At 46.0% G+C, this 15,327-nt stretch overlaps 1 protein-coding gene across 10 annotated transcripts in view; it reads left to right on the forward strand.

Annotated features, from left to right (window-relative positions):
* TIAM1 (TIAM Rac1 associated GEF 1) overlaps positions 1-15,327 on the forward strand; it is a 188,683-nt gene that overhangs the window by 100,285 nt on the left and 73,071 nt on the right. For all 10 annotated transcript variants that reach the window (XM_042788618.1, XM_042788619.1, XM_042788620.1 and 7 more), the window contains one exon: positions 5,133-6,112. In XM_042788618.1, coding sequence (XP_042644552.1) covers positions 5,144-6,112 — 969 coding nt within the window. In that variant the 5' untranslated portion in view covers positions 5,133-5,143. The remainder of the gene's footprint in view (positions 1-5,132; positions 6,113-15,327) is intronic.

Below are 15,327 nucleotides of genomic sequence, written 5' to 3' on the forward strand. Positions count from 1 at the left end.
TGCTTTAACACATGTGAGAGCAGCTTATGAAAAAGAAATGGCTGGTTAAAAGGTTCTGATTTGGAAACAATTAAATATGCTGCTGGAGTTACGGAGAAACTCAAAGGCTTACTGTGGTATTTCAGCCTCTTTCTTGCCCTTTTGAAAAAGCACATTTTAATTACAATAAAATGTGTATGTTCACACTTGGTTATTAGTCTTGTACATTTTTCTTCGTGGTTCTTGTGTGTTCAGTAAAAATCTTTGTTGTAGGCTTGCAGATTTTAGCAAAAGTTTATTTCTGCAGGCTTGTTGTTCGCTGTGGATTTAATCATTGTTCTGGTTCTCACAGCCTTCAAGCTCCGCTCCAGGAGAAAAATACAGATTTGTCATCAGGGCCTCCCACTAGAATCTAATTTTAAATTTGCAATCTGTTGTCTTGCGAGGTGCTTCAAATTTGGTTGGAAAGTTAATATATTTCAGATTTTTTTCTGGAATCTAATGTCCCAACTTTTTCCAAGTTGGAGAGTTAGTAACTTAGGTTTAATTGAAACGAGTGTTTTGGTTTTGTAATTATTTTAAGAAATATTTAATATTGGGGATAAGAGAAGAGAAAGGAAAATTACTGTTTTCAAAAAAGATTATATTCTGTGTGGGGGCTGTCATCAGTGGTCATCTAGAATGTCATCGTCTTTATGTGTAACCTTTTCACATAAGACTCATCCAGCAAAAACTCAGCAGTTCAGCTAGAGGTCAGTCTGCATGTCTAGGGTAGCTGATGTAGGGAACACTGTTATTTCCTGAGCTCTCCTGCAGAATTTGTGTTCTCCCTACTGATATCCTAACAATGATATCATTCTTAAGTTTTGGTTTAAAAAACCCCCCAAACTCACACTCCTGTACTGTCTTTTGATGTGCAAGCTGGCTAAAAGGTGACTTCTCTGGCCCCTTGAAGACTTACACAATTTTGACATTTTCCCTGCCCTGAACCAGGGAGGAGCAGGTCTTCTGGGAAGGAAAACCCTTTCCCAGCGCAGCAGGTAGCCCGATGGTCAGGCCACCTCTTGAGGACGTGGAGGAACAAGTTGCCACCCCTTGTTTGCCTGACTTGGGCTGCAGATACGAATCTCGATCTTCCGCGTCTTCGGCAAGCAACTGAGTCACTGAGCTGATGCCTCTTCCAGGAGACGTGCCTGTCTCCCTGCTTCGGTTTTCAAATCTCTCTCTCTTGGAGCGGTGGAGCCTTTCATCAAAAGCAGTCTGTTCCCACCAAAAGTTTGGGTTTTGATGAATCAACATTTTCTGCTGAAAAATTTCCAACTAGTTCTGCTTGCAGTGCATGGTCTGTGTGCGCTAATCTCTGCTACCTTCAGAGGATAATTCAGAACAGATTTTTGACACGTTGCAATCCTTGGTCGAGCGCAACAGACCTGTTTAAAGCATCAAGACATGTCACACTTGATTTATGTTGTATCCTGGTGGTACCTTGATAGGTCTTTAATGGTCACCTTTGGATTCGATGGGTGAGCTAACAAGGGGAGCCTTTGTCCTACCAGCGTTTGCGTGCAACTCCCATTAACATTGCTCATTTTCTTGATTTGATACAGATTTTTTTCATTGAGTGTGCTAAATCCAGTTAAGCCGTAGAGAGGCAGTATCTGGCAGTCGTAGATGGAGCAGTTTGGGACAATTCTGCCCTAGGGTGTCTGCCACTGCCCCTGGGAGGGGGAGATTGGGGCTCCCCTCCCCTGCCCAGCACCCACTCCTGCTGAGGACACCAGCATCAGCTTCCATGCGAATTCATGTGTTTCGGGGATGCCTTTCCACGTCTGCCTGAACCTAACAGCTCACTGCTATCAGAAAATGGGGGATGTACCGCTTGCTGTCCCCTCATCCCTGGCTCCTGTGTCACTCTCCAGCCGTGCTGCCCTGTCCTCTTCCCACTGTGTCCCCAGGCGGGCATGCTTGTGCTGCCTCTGGCACATGCCAGTTCAACTCACTATCTCAGCAAAAATAAACTAATAAAGTCATCTTTGGGTTTGGGTTTTGTTGGTTCCGCCCCCCCCCCCCCCCCCCCCCCCGCATTTATTTTCTGCTGTTTTAGTGGACTTGGCTTCATGAGCACCTGAATTGCTTCAGGGTAACTGCTGGAAATGCTCAGAAATGCAGAGGGGAGGCAAAAACGGGGGTGAGAAGGTAGGATGGGGGTCCCTTCCAGGGGGAGCCACTGGTCTCAGGCACTCCAAAAAATGGTCACCCTCAGCTTGACCCGGTGGGGTTGACTGTCCCCACTTGAGGCAGGCTCAGCCCACTGCCTCCTACAACTCCCAGGGGAGATGGCCTCCTCTGGGGGACGGTGACAAACCGCAGGGATGGCACTGTCTTGTATCGCTGCAGCTGCATCAGCGGCACCATGTCTGCCTGCAGTCCTCATGCACCCACCGTCCAGCATTCGTGCAAGCTCACAATGTAGTGCTGAGGAAATGGGTGGGATTAGGGTAAGGCCTCTTCCTGGGTGCAGGAGTGAGGTGTGGGCTAATCGCGGGGTAGAAAGCCGTCTGTGGGATTTGCAAATGCGTCCTCACCTAAAGTGCCAATCGCAGAATTGAAAAGGGACAGCTCTTTACTTGGAAGTCTGGCACTTCTTGCCAGTACCTAGCAAATACTTCCCATTGTGTGAAATCACTTAGTAAACATTTCTGCAGCTGTCTGGGGAGAAAAGACTTTCCTCTTTCCATGAGAGTGTTTCTAGCAGCATTACTTCCTCACAGGATGCAGCCTGAGCTGCTGCTCCTTTCTTCACCAAATCATTTGTGGTTCTACTTTTTGTCTGGGTGAAATTTTGCCCTGTGTGCATGGAGACTACGTGGAGGCGGGGGCATGGGGCTGCTTTCCATAGCCGTGCTGCCCGAAGTTTTCATCAGCACGTGTGCCTTGCCGTGTGGTGTGCGAGGGACTCTCCTGCCCTTTGGGAGCTCCGTTTCTGAAGGTAAAGAGCAACTCTTTAACTGTTACAAGAGGATTTTCAAAACTGGTCTTTCTCCTTAGATAGGTGCTGAAGCGATGGCTGCATGGCTGGAGACTGTGGATAAATGGCTGCATGCTCTGATGGGCTTTGCAGCTGCTGGAAATCCTGGCGAATGAAAATGTGGTTAGCAAGAAACTCAGAATCAAAGCAGCTAAAGCATTACCCCAAGAGGGTTTCTTTTGCAAGATGGGGAGTGTTGAGTTCTGTTTTTTTGTCATCGGTGTGGAAGACAAAGTACAGGTTTTGAGCTTTAAAATGTTTTAGAAGCAAAAGTTAGCTGATACTAGTTTTGCAGTCTGGTCCATGTCAAAGGGCTGTAGCTTTTAAGGAATAATAAACTTTGTCTAGGGATATATAGTGCTGTCATTTTTTTTTAGGTTAAAACCTACCCTCTCTTCAGCACATTTATTTTTCTAAACGATGCATGATAACCAAGTCTCAAGACAGTCAATGGGAGTTCAGCCATTAATTTCAGGAGAGGTAGGGTGTTTCCTGGTATAGTTTACTTCACATGTGATTATATTTATTTTAGATACAGAAATGTCCAGTTATTTATGGAGGTGCCTACTGCTCCAGCACTAAACAAGTTTTTTAGCGTCAGACATGACCTCCTTAGCTGGGTTGAAGAGCAGAGAAACGCAGTCCTCTATCTGTGGTCAGAAGTATCACTGCAGAAGTTCAATTCTACAATACGTGCCCAGGGCAGCCTACAGCAGAAGTGCTGTGCCTGTGTTTAGCAGAATCGAATCCTTGCTTTCTATGTAATTTGTGTAGGGCTAGTTCAGTTCTGTGCAGCAGCAATAGCATGTGTTTAGGTAGTGAGGGAAGATACACAATCACATTCATGCTTCCAGCATCTGGCTCAATACCCATCAGCTCATCCTGTTAAAGGAGAGGAAATTGCCCCAAGAAATGAAAAACTCCAGATTATTTTCTGTCAGGGCAGCATTTTTTTTTTCAAACAAGACTAATAGAAATAACTCAAAACGAGGAAGTTTTCTCTTGGAATTTCTGTTCAAGATTTGTGGACTGATTATCTAGATATAATTGTCTGGTGTGTAATTCAGGATCTCCTATTTAATTTTGAATGGTCATGTACTTTAACATTTACTTTTCTTGTTCTTCTTGCTCTTTGGCCAGAAGGAGCCAATACTACTGATAAAATATTTCTGACATTTGTTGAGTGAGATCACAGACCTCAAAGCGTTTCCCAAGTTTGAATCCAGATCATCACTCCCATCTTCTGAATGGGAAACCTGTTTCACGGTGGGATGTGTGCAACTGAATAATGTAGGAGGCTAGGTATGGAGATGGGGACAGAAACCCCATCTCTGCATTCCAACTCAGTTTTCCCTTTGCTAGATCAAAGCGTTTAGATCTAGCTATCTGCTTCAGAGTGAGTGGGAAGGAAAGGTTATTTTTATATAGTCTGAGTCACTCATGCTAATTTATTTTTCATAATACGGCTTTGTTGTGTGGGGCTCTCTGTACCTGCTTAATGTTGCACTGTTTTTTTGTTCCAGAAATCAAACCTATCATTAGCTTGCTGCTGAACAGTTGAATTTGAACTTTGCTATTTGGTGCTTCAATTTGCAGTTCCTAGCAAAAAAAAATGAGTGAAATCTCAGATAAAGGTGTATATCCATCTACTTTTTGGCATCTTGTTACATGCAGATAAACAATAGCTGTTGATTTTTTGTAGTGTTGGCTGGAATTGTGAAGTTAATGCGAAGAGTCAAGTGAATCTGTGCAGAGCTGAGATTGCCAATGCACTTTGGTGGTAAACTGGCTCCAGTTCACACGAAGTTTCAAGGTTCAATCATTCCCTCTTCTACACTCTTCATTTACACTGTCATAGCTATCTGTCTTTTTCCTAGGTACTGATTTAACTGAGTTGTATTTATGAGTTTTCTGGTACGGTCACTGGCTGCCTTAATTAATTCTGTGGGATTAGTTGCTGCTGTTAAAGCATGTCCTGGGAGACCCGGTGGAAGCTGTGCTGTAGGTTTCGGTACAGGTTAATTTTAAAAAAAAAGCTCTTTGGGGTGTACTGGGGCACCCGTGTGTCTTCTTGCCTGCATGTTTGGTTGCTGCCTTTAACGGTCCCTGCTCTCTCCCCTTGCAGACTGTGACGCCATGGGAAACGCGGAGAGCCAGAGCGTGGAGCACGCCTTCTACGGAGACAAGCACGCCAGCCTGGGCCGCAAGCACACTTCCCGCTCGCTTCGCCTCTCCAACAAAGCCTCCCGCCGGACGCGGCATGCTTCTTCTGGAAAAATTATCCACCGTAACTCGGAAGTGAGCACCCGCTCCAGCAGCACCCCCAGCATCCCCCAGTCCTTGGCGGAGAACGGCCTGGAGCCCTTTGCCCAGGAGGCCAACCTAGAGGACTTTGGAAGCCCTATCTGGGTGGACCGCGTGGACATGGGCCTGCGGCCCGTTTCCTACCACACCGACTCCTCCGTCACCCCCAGCGTGGACAGCAGCACCGTCCTCACCGCCGCCTCCGTCCAGAGCATGCCCGGCTCGGAGGAGAGCAGGCTCTACGGGGACGAGCCGCCATTCCTGGCAGAGGGCAATGGGAGGTCCCATCGATACGCGGCCAACGGGACAAACTTCATGGAGACGGCCAGTTTCAAGAAGAAGCGCTCCAAATCGGCTGACATCTGGCGCGAGGACAGCCTGGAGTTTTCGCTTTCTGACCTCAGCCAGGAGCATTTAACAAGCAATGAGGAAATCCTGGGCTTGGCCGAGGAGAAGGATGCTGAGGCCACCCGGGGGACGGAGGCCAGTGGCAGCCCCCAGCCACTGGTCACCTGCCAGCGCGCCAATTCTATGAGTGACTTGTATTCCCCCAAAACTCCGAGTGCCACCGTCAATGGAGGCCCGCGAAACGCTTTTGGAGGGTACTGCCGGAATTTAGTGTCCGACATCCCGGATATCGGGAGCCATAAGATGGCATCAGTTACTGCTGAGGATGCGCCTTCCTACAATAATTACAATACACTGCCCTGCAGGAAATCCCACTGCCTTTCCGAAGGGGCCACCAACCCACAAGTCAGCCATAGTAACAGCATGCAAGGCAGAAGGGCGAAAACTACTCAGGTAAGGCAGCTTTATTCTACGTAAAATGGAAGTGTATGGCATTTGCTAAGATGTGTGTGTAGGTGAAGATATTCCGGGTTCTTCCAGGCTCTGTTTTACTTCAACACACCCTTTCGAAAGAGGGGGCTGTATCCAGGAGAGAGCTGAATTAATTGCTCTCTGGAGCTGGCTTGATCCCGTCACTGCTCCCTTCCGTATCTTCAACTCTGGGCTTTTGCCACTTTTCACTGCCTCTGGAGAAGATGAATCTGCATTTGCTAGCTAAAGATTTTCCTGCATGTTTTGCCATGCTGATGGTGCCTTTTTTCCCAGGGTAGCTGCCAAAACTGATCACTCCACTCAAGGAACTCACGCGCGTTGGTTGTGTCTCCCCTCTGCCCTCCCTGCCCCGTCGCCCTCCCCTGCCTACAGACATGCAAGCACTCCTCGGCTCTCGTGGCTGGAAGCAAAGAAACCTGCGAGTGTTTCCCCTCCCCTCCATTGTAACACTGGCTGGGCTGAAATTTTATTCTTCTAATTAGCAGACATTCACATCTGTGCAAAACATCACTCAGAAACAGTGCTGTCCCCTCGCAGGAGACTGCCGGTCCTGCAAGCTGCAGCACTCACCTGCTGTAAACTGAAAAATGATGGGGGATGTAGATGTTTGGTGAAGACGCTGCTTCTCCTAGCTACAGAGGGTGTCATACCCTTCATCCTTTATCCTTTTAACAGACAGCACAGAGGCAAGATGAGCTTTTCTGTCTGCTGCCTCTCCTGCGCTCCAAACACTGGTCCTGTGACCTTTGCTTTGATGGCTGCTGTTGGGTCTTTATTATGTTTTGCTCTGCTTTTCTTGGCTGTGTTCTGCTTGATTGAGTTACACAGCAGCGCCTTGAGCTGCAAGCAGTGATTCTGCCTGCAGTTAAGCAGCAGACTAGTCTTAGAGAGGGGGGACAAAGGAGCTGTGAATACTGCCCACCTGCACAAGCTGCGTGTGGCACACACATTGCGGGCATATTGAAGTTCATTCACCTGTCTTGCTGGACCTTCTCAGAGCAGTGGTCCGGCTGCCTAATGGAAGATGCTGGCTGTGGCATTTTTTACATGCTCTGTTTTCTAGCTGTGGGCACCAGTAGAACAGTCTGATGGTGCAGGTCAGAGCTGTGCACCAGATTGCATGCTTCAGCGGCTCCCCTGATTTTATTGCATGGTTTCTCCTACATAACGCCAGGCAGCATCCACACGTCGCGCCACGTGACCCAGGAAAAGAGAAAAGCAGCGCATCGCATCAAGGTTGGAGGCTGGCAGGCTGGTGTCCTGCTACCGGGCTGAGCTGCTGGCAGGACCCCGGCGTTGGAGGGACCAGGCTGGGCAGCGTGAGGAGGCAGGAGGCAGCGTGCCGCAGCGGCCGTGTGGGGCTGCGGAGGTGTGGAGGGCTGTTGGAGGGCAAGAGGAGCATGTCCCCCCCCCCTCTCCCCGTTGGCTGGCATTGAGTTGTGAGAGCTGATGGGAAGGGGTTGCTGAATGACTTACCGGCTGTGCTTGATCTGTGGAGATATGCTGCTTCTAAATATAAAAATGACATGCTAAAGCAGATGCTACAGCGTCCCACAACAGCAGCTTTGTACTTCAAAATCAGCTCTTTATTTTTGGAGGTATTTTTACAGTGCGAGTGCAAAAACCCTTTGGTGCTCCATCAAGGCAGTGCAGGATAAAAAGCAAGAGAACAACAACAAGTGAAAAAAAAGGGTGTTATTTGGCAGCCTTGAACGTAGCAGCTTTCATGGAGATTGTTAGGTGCAACTGCTGCCTCCAGCCCTCTTTCAAGTGTATTTAAGAAAAAGAGAAAAGTGTGACTGGTGAACAGCAAAGCATTTGTTTTTCTTCTTGGTACCTATCTTGGCATTAAGAAGATTCCTCCGAGGCTCTTAGTGAAAGTTATGAATTTGCATAGCATTTTGCGAGGCCTCAGCCATACGCAGTGAAATCACTCTGTGAGGCTGGTTTCACTAGAAGTATCTCCTGAGCTTGGAGACAGTGGCTATAGGGAGTCTCAGCAGTGATTATTACCACGTATAAATTCAACAAAATTAAAGCTTTGGAAGGTCAAAATTCCTCCCAAGTCTTTAATCCTAGCAGCATGTAGTAAGTATAAGATACTTGTCAGCAGTGAAGTCATGTTAGCTCAAGCCTACCTTTAGCAAGCTTAGGGAAATGACTGTCATTATGTGTTTGAGAGGGAGAGTGAAAAGGAAGTCCAAATTTGCACACAAAGTAAAAGGACTGCTTCCTTGGTGAGCCTGATAAGGTGGCTTTCGATGGGGTGAGAGGAGGGAAGCTACCAACTTGTCCCTCTACCAAGTCTCCAGTCGACAGTATCTCAGCACTTTCCTCATCTTTACTCGACACCCCTGGTGTGAAGTAGAGCGTGATGGTTACCCTACCTGAGGTGGTGGAAGCCGAGATGTAGAGCTGATGGCCTTACTGCTGTGCTGTTAATGTGCTCCTTGGCACTGTGTTGGTCTGTGCCAGCCAGTACTTAGGCACGGTTTGGGGAATTTTGTTTCCCTCTGCCCTTCCCAGTCTTTCAACGCTTTCTGAATGGGCTCCACACTCTTGATAACTGCCTTGAGCATTGCCGCAGAACCTGCCATATGTGTCCTCACACTGTAGAACATTTCATACTGTAAAACCAATTTAGTGGATTGAGGCAAATCTTTCATGTTTTTTCTAGCCTTTTGAACTGCTTTCCACCATCCCGATCCCACAAAATAATAGTTATGTCTTAGGGCCACAGGGGCACCACACACAGGTGACCCAGGTCCAAGTGTAATATGGTGTTGGACACAGTTTTCCCTCTTGTCCTCCAGGCCAGTGACCTGTCATTGTCCCTGTGTTATTTAACAGTGCAGAGGTAGCTCTCGTGTTCAGTCACCTAATTGAGCCTCATAGCTAGGAGTGAGGTTTCTGCCCAGATCACTGTTGCCCATCCTCACAAGAATTTGGGTTTGTATTTGCCAGTGGTTTTTTTTTTTTTTTTTTTTTTTTTTTTAACTTCTGGGAAGTTGTAGCTGAGATATTTGCATGGTTTTTTAGTCTCACCTACCCTGGTGCTAGAAATGTTGGAAGGTCCTGAGGTCACTTGTAGGTATCTTTTGACTAGTCTAGTTGCTAAAGAGGTCCCTGAAAGCAGAAGACACTGAGCACAGGGTAAGCCTGAGACCACAGCAGTGGGCTTGTGCCCTTGTGTTTGATTCCTGAATCCAGCTACTGTTACATGCATGTTCAATCACATGCGTATACATGATCATATTTTCTGTATGGGCTAAATTTATTAGAAGTTGTCAGTAGCTGAAATTTTTATGATGTGCTGACCACTGTTACTGGAAAAGCACATCCTTGAACGTATCACAGAAAGGAGGTGCCAGAATCACAGCCGTACATGTTTGGTTAGAATGCCTTACCCATGGGTTCTTTACAAGTATGTGGTTTACATTAAAGGGAAAAAATAAAATAAAATCCCTCCATTCCAAATTTAAATCTTAAATTGAACTGTGGGAGTCTCTTTCCTCTAATTCAGAAGGAGAGCTTTTTCATGCTGGAGAGACAATTATATTCAATATGCAGAAGTGATTAATACTCACAGGGTGGGTTTGTGGCACCCACGCAGCAGTTCTGGTTTTTGTAACATTTTAACATTAAGGGTTCAAATCCGCTGAAGTGAGACTTCCCAGAGAGCTCTGCTGGGATCCTGTTTGGCTTTTGGAGCTGATGTGATGTAGGTGGAAAAAGCTTAATTGGCTGACATTTTCACCCATTTTTGCTTGAAGGGAGACAAGCTCCGGTTGGATACAGTTTGTTCTGACTGTGGGTTGTGAGATCCCCAGGATCCTACAACCTGCTTGTTGGGTTCCAGGTTTTGTGAAATGGCCCTGTTGTGTAGCTTGATGCTAAACATGTTCCTGCAGGAGACTCCCTGCTCCTCCTCCTCCTCGTCACCTCCTTATTCCATGTTCCCCCTTTGTGGATAATATCTGACAGCTCTTTTCTTTAGACCATCAAATGGGGTGGGGGGGGAGTGTGATACAGCCTCGCGTAGGGCATGAACCTCTTGACATTTCAAACTCTGCTACAAAGGCAGCCGAGTGAAAACATCCTGCACGTACAGAAGATGTTCTGGTCACGCAGCAAAATCTGCCTGGCAGGCCATGGTGCCGGCAGCGCGTCTGTTCATGGGTGTCTGCTGTGGATCGGCATGAGCCAGCTCCACCGCATGTTGACTCGGGCCCTGCGGGTCGTACTCTTGCCCCTCTGGTTTTCGTGATGGCCCAGGTGGTGGTGGCAGTGGCCATCGAAACCAGAGATCTTCTTGGGCTTCCAGCGCTGGTATTTGCTTTGTGGGGGGGAAGACATTAAGAGTGGTTCCTAGTAGGTGTGAAGCTGTGGGTGGACTGTCTTTTCTGGGGGAGGGATGGTGTTTTACAAGCAGTGTTTAGAGCATGGCGTGACTCCTGTGTGCATTAAAATACGAGGAGACACAGTGGCCAAAGCATTTCTGCATAGTCAGCCACTCACATAAGAGAAGTGTGGCTAGTTCCTCTCTGAGCTTTATAGCCCAATTTGTGATTTCCTCCAGAAAGCTCAGTTCCAGCATTAGCATTACAATGGTGCAGTCCATGTATTTTACATAACTTTTGAGAAGGAGCAGCAAGAAACTCTACAGGGAAAGCAAAGGTTTTTACTGTGTCCAGTCCAGTGTTTGTTGTGAAGCTGAGCAGGGGGAGAGTGAACAAACTGGCTGCCCTGCTAACTTGGAAACTGCACCTCTTCCAGCGCCAGCCCCCAGACTATGTCCTTGGCACATTAAATCCCCTTTTGTCCAATTTTCAAGTTTATTACTATTTTTAGTCCTCTCTAGGTAGCCTGAAGGAATCTGGGATCTCAAGCCTTAAAAAAAAAGAACCTATATAAAAAAAAGTTGCAGAATATACAGGAGATGAAACTGAGGTTGTTGTGGGAATTAGACCAGGGCGTACAGAGAAACCAGTCTAAAATTAGAATATCTTTCTAGTCAATACTATTTTTTTAATATCTCACAGAATTTTAGAACAGGTTATAGTGTTTCATTACGTTCTATAGGATGGCGAAACTCCACTGAGCCGATACTTGTTTTTAGGTTGTGTAAAACTTTTTCACAAATAGTTTTGTGGCATAGAGGATATAACTTTACAATGTAAAAGGACCACACTGGCTCAGTCACATGAAAGCACCATCCGGCCCAGTACCTTGTTCCCAAATACCAAGTGCTCAGGAAAAGAAGGGAACTTGGAGAGTACGGGTTGAACTTTCCTTTAGGGCATTCTTCCCGATCTCAGAAAATTAGTGATTTGAGTCTGAGTGAGGAATGTATCCAAGACTGTTGAGTTGACCTGTCCCCCATGAATTCTCTTTTCTGAAATGATTTTCTACTTCTGGCTTCCACTGCATCCTGTTCACTCTCTGCATAACACTTATGACCTTACAGCCTGCTCTTATAGTGCTCCTCTGTCATTGCTTTTCCAGGCAGAGTATCTTCAGCAGCTGAAGCTCTGCTCTTATTATTCTGTGCATCTCAGTCTGTAGTCTGGAAAACATAGCTATTTTCAACTTAAGTATGATTATTATTCAGATTGACCCAGACCTTTAATCTTAGTTGTTTGACTCCAGATGAAATCAAGAAAAGAAATAAAGTCATGTATCATTAAATTAGAATTAATGACGCGTAGCTTAGCAAGTGCCTAAAAGTAAGATGTTACTGGTTTTCAGCTGTAGTGTGCATCTCGCTGACTGGAGCCCCTGTTCATGCAGTCCCATAGTGCCTTTCAGACAGAAGTTGTTCCCCAGGTCTTGGATATAGCCTGAGCCATGCTCCGAATCTCCAAAAGCTGGAGATCCTGAGTGAGATGGTTTGGCTCAGGTGACTCAAGGAGCTGAATCCCACTGAAGAGCAATAGTCAGGCAGTCACTTTGCTGAGCCTCCCAGAAAAGAACCCTGTTAAACCCAAACATCTCTGTTTTCTCTGTTTTCAGCTACTAGCCACAGGGCACCAAGTTAAAGGAAGAGGTGGAAACGGGCTTGGAGGGAAAGGGATAACCACTCCTTTTTGGTGGCAGCTCAAGCTTGCACCATTGTAAACTGCTTGTGAATCCACATCTTGGGTCATGCTGGCTGCTGATTTGGCAGCTGTCAGTGGGTCTGAATGACCAGACCCATTTGGTGGCTAGACCAAATGAGCTGTTTATAGCCTGGTGTTAGCCGATTCAGTGTGAGCCTGGAGGAAAGCTTGACTGGAGGGCTTCAGACCCAAACTCAGAGGTTGTACCCCGGTCTGTCACCAGTCTGCCCTTCCCAGATGGATGAGATTAGATCAGGTATTGCCTATTTGGGTTATTTAAAGCAAATAGCAGTCACTCCCTTCAAAGCACACAACTCTGCCCCAATATTGTCAGGGAAAGGAGCATGTGAAAATGAGTGTTGTGGTCTTTGCTGGCAAATATTTTGATACTCTTTCGAAGATCTTAATTTGTTTTTCTTCCTTTGCTTTTGGTCTGAAGCCAATGAAAAGAAAATCAGCAGTCCTGATATCTGATCTAGCTCCATTCAGGCATGTTTTTTCAAACAGGAGAACTTTGTCATTTATACATCTAAAGTGCTTGTACCTTTGGCAATAATTGTGTAAACGCTATATACACTGCATGTTTTCACTTTCAAGTACTTTCCACCACAAAATCACAGACAGGTTGCTCCAGTTGCTTTTTTGCTGGGCTGTGCTTACTTAGATGGATGCAATTTGCAGTAGCGATCCTTTCCAGTGAAGTGCTCCATTGAAATGTTCCTTTTCAGAGAGCTTCAGCGTGTGGTCCTGTGACTAGTCATCATCCCAGATGGCAGACAGTTCCCTGCTCGCTTAAGTTAGGTGATTGTTCAGGTGAACACCTCCCAGATGATATGTTTTGATTTCAAGTTGCTGTTCTAGCAGCTTTCCCCCTTCCCCATTTCTATCCCCTATATTACATTTCTCAGGAAGAATTGCCTCTTCTTGGCACTGAGCGAACAAAAAGTAACCTAATCCTGTATTTTATTTCGAGGATTTTGGTTAGGCATGTTGCCATTTGTTTAACTCCAGCACAGCTAGGCTGCTTGCATTAGTTTACTGTTAGCTCAATCCCTCTAGAAATTTTTCTTCAGCTGGGTGGTCCATTGGGATGAAAGCAAGGTAAATCTTGGGGAGTCCTCAGCATATCATTTGGGAACAGTGGGATTAAACACTTCAGTGCTCAAGAACTGAGACTTCCTCCCACTGCTGGGGATGGAAAGTGGGTATCCACCCCAGATCTGCCCAGGTGTCGGAAGCTGTGTGCAGGGACCACACTGTGAGAGACTTTACTGGGTTATGGGTTGATTCTCGTTCATGGTGTAATATACTTTAGCACCCCTTAAAAATCAGTGCTCAGCCCACGGAAGAGGCGATGTGCTCAGGTCCCATGATAGTTCTTCGTGCTGTTTCCAGTCCTTTGTGCATTCTCTTGCAGGCTTGGATTTCTCCCATGTAATTAAAAAGCAAAATCAAAACATGCTCCCCCTTCCCTTTACCCAATACTTTAGCTGTTAGGGGTGCAAAACTAACTTTCTGAATGTGAACAGATTGCAAACTGATGCCACAACTGTCCTGAGTCAGTGAAGATCTCCTCACAGTACCTTGGAGAGAAGGGTAAAGCTGCCCCGTATATTTCCCTGCAGCTTTATGGGGGACAGTTTCATTTTGTCTCACCGCTGACAAATCCTGCAGGGTTGTACTTTCCTGACTGCTGCAGGAGTCCCTCTGGGTCCATCATTTTCCTTTAAGACATCTAAGTCAGCTAAGAAAACTAGGCTCCCTGGGGAAGCATGGTGGTCTACAGAGATGATTTTTCTGGAAGGGCCCACATATTAGCTGGAAAATGGGGAGTCAGTGAACCAAAAATGTTCCTAACCCCTGTGTTAGGGGTACCAATCTAACACGATAGCTTAATATGGAGTGAAGAAGCCAAGTGTAATACTGAGTTAAGAGCCATATATATCAGTCAGGGTTGCCTGCAAAGGAAATGAGGTTGATGGATACTTGATACATCGGTGTTTGCTAACTGCTTGTGCCGCAGGAGCAAAGTGGATGCAAATCTCCTTCCTATATTCAGGTATATTCTGGCACCCAGTACGTTGTGTGTCTTTCCGAAGTGCCAAATTACACTGTACAGCATCCACCAAAACAAGCTCACAAAGGAATCCTGGAACCAAAATCCATTGAAATCCATGCCTTAAGACTTTCCCAGGGATTATTGCCCAGAAACCTGTGACTGTGATTCATCCTTTCATAATAAGAGTGAAGCTTACTGCTAGGAGAAAAATCTAAAGGTCTGGGCTAGTACCTTTTTTGTTGGGAGTAAATTTGATTTCAGAAAGCCATGGCCAAAACCTGCTTGCTTATTAAACCACTCTGAGCAGCTTTAATAACACATATAAGGGTGTTGTGTGGGTTTTTTTTTGTTTGCCTTTTTTTTTTTTTTTAGTTTTTTGTTTTTTGTTTTTTTAATTTCGATTCTTTCAAACATCTGAAGAACTGTTGCATCAGTGCGGTGAGTGCACAGAAATAGGAACCAAAGCTGCTGTACATATCAGTATCCGATCTCTTTGAATTCCCTAAGGTAACAAACCCAGCATCTTAGTCTGGTATCCACATACAAATTGCAGTTGGCTTGTAACTGTACCTCACTCGACTTGGGAGCCCTCCTAGGAGGTGTGAACAAGACCCAACCAATCCAACAGAAAGCTGGAGCTGGCCTGTGTTGGTCTGTGGCTGTCAGTTTAGTTTTCCAAAGCCTGCTGTCAATCTAGGGAATCTTGGCTAGTTCTCATATAATACTGTTTCGTTGTTCACAGGCCTGTAGATATCTTCAAAATTCTCCTTTTGTATCAACTCCCAGCATTTGAATGAAGGGCTTTGTTCATTGCTGTGGTAGCAGATATTCACGTTATTATTATAATCCTTCTGACTTTACACTGAGTTGTGTGGACACGATTCAGTACATTTGTAACAGTCTTTAGAACTGCATTCCTCCCAGATAGAATGAGCCATAGAGTTGCCTTTGTGTTTCTCCATTGCAGCTTTAAAACCATTTCTCTCACTCAGGTTTCAATTGCAATTTATGATTTCTCT

The sequence above is a fragment of the Tyto alba genome, unplaced genomic scaffold (assembly GCF_018691265.1).
Source record: "Tyto alba isolate M040663 unplaced genomic scaffold, T.alba_DEE_v4.0 Super-Scaffold_14, whole genome shotgun sequence".
Taxonomy (NCBI): Eukaryota; Metazoa; Chordata; class Aves; order Strigiformes; family Tytonidae; genus Tyto; species Tyto alba.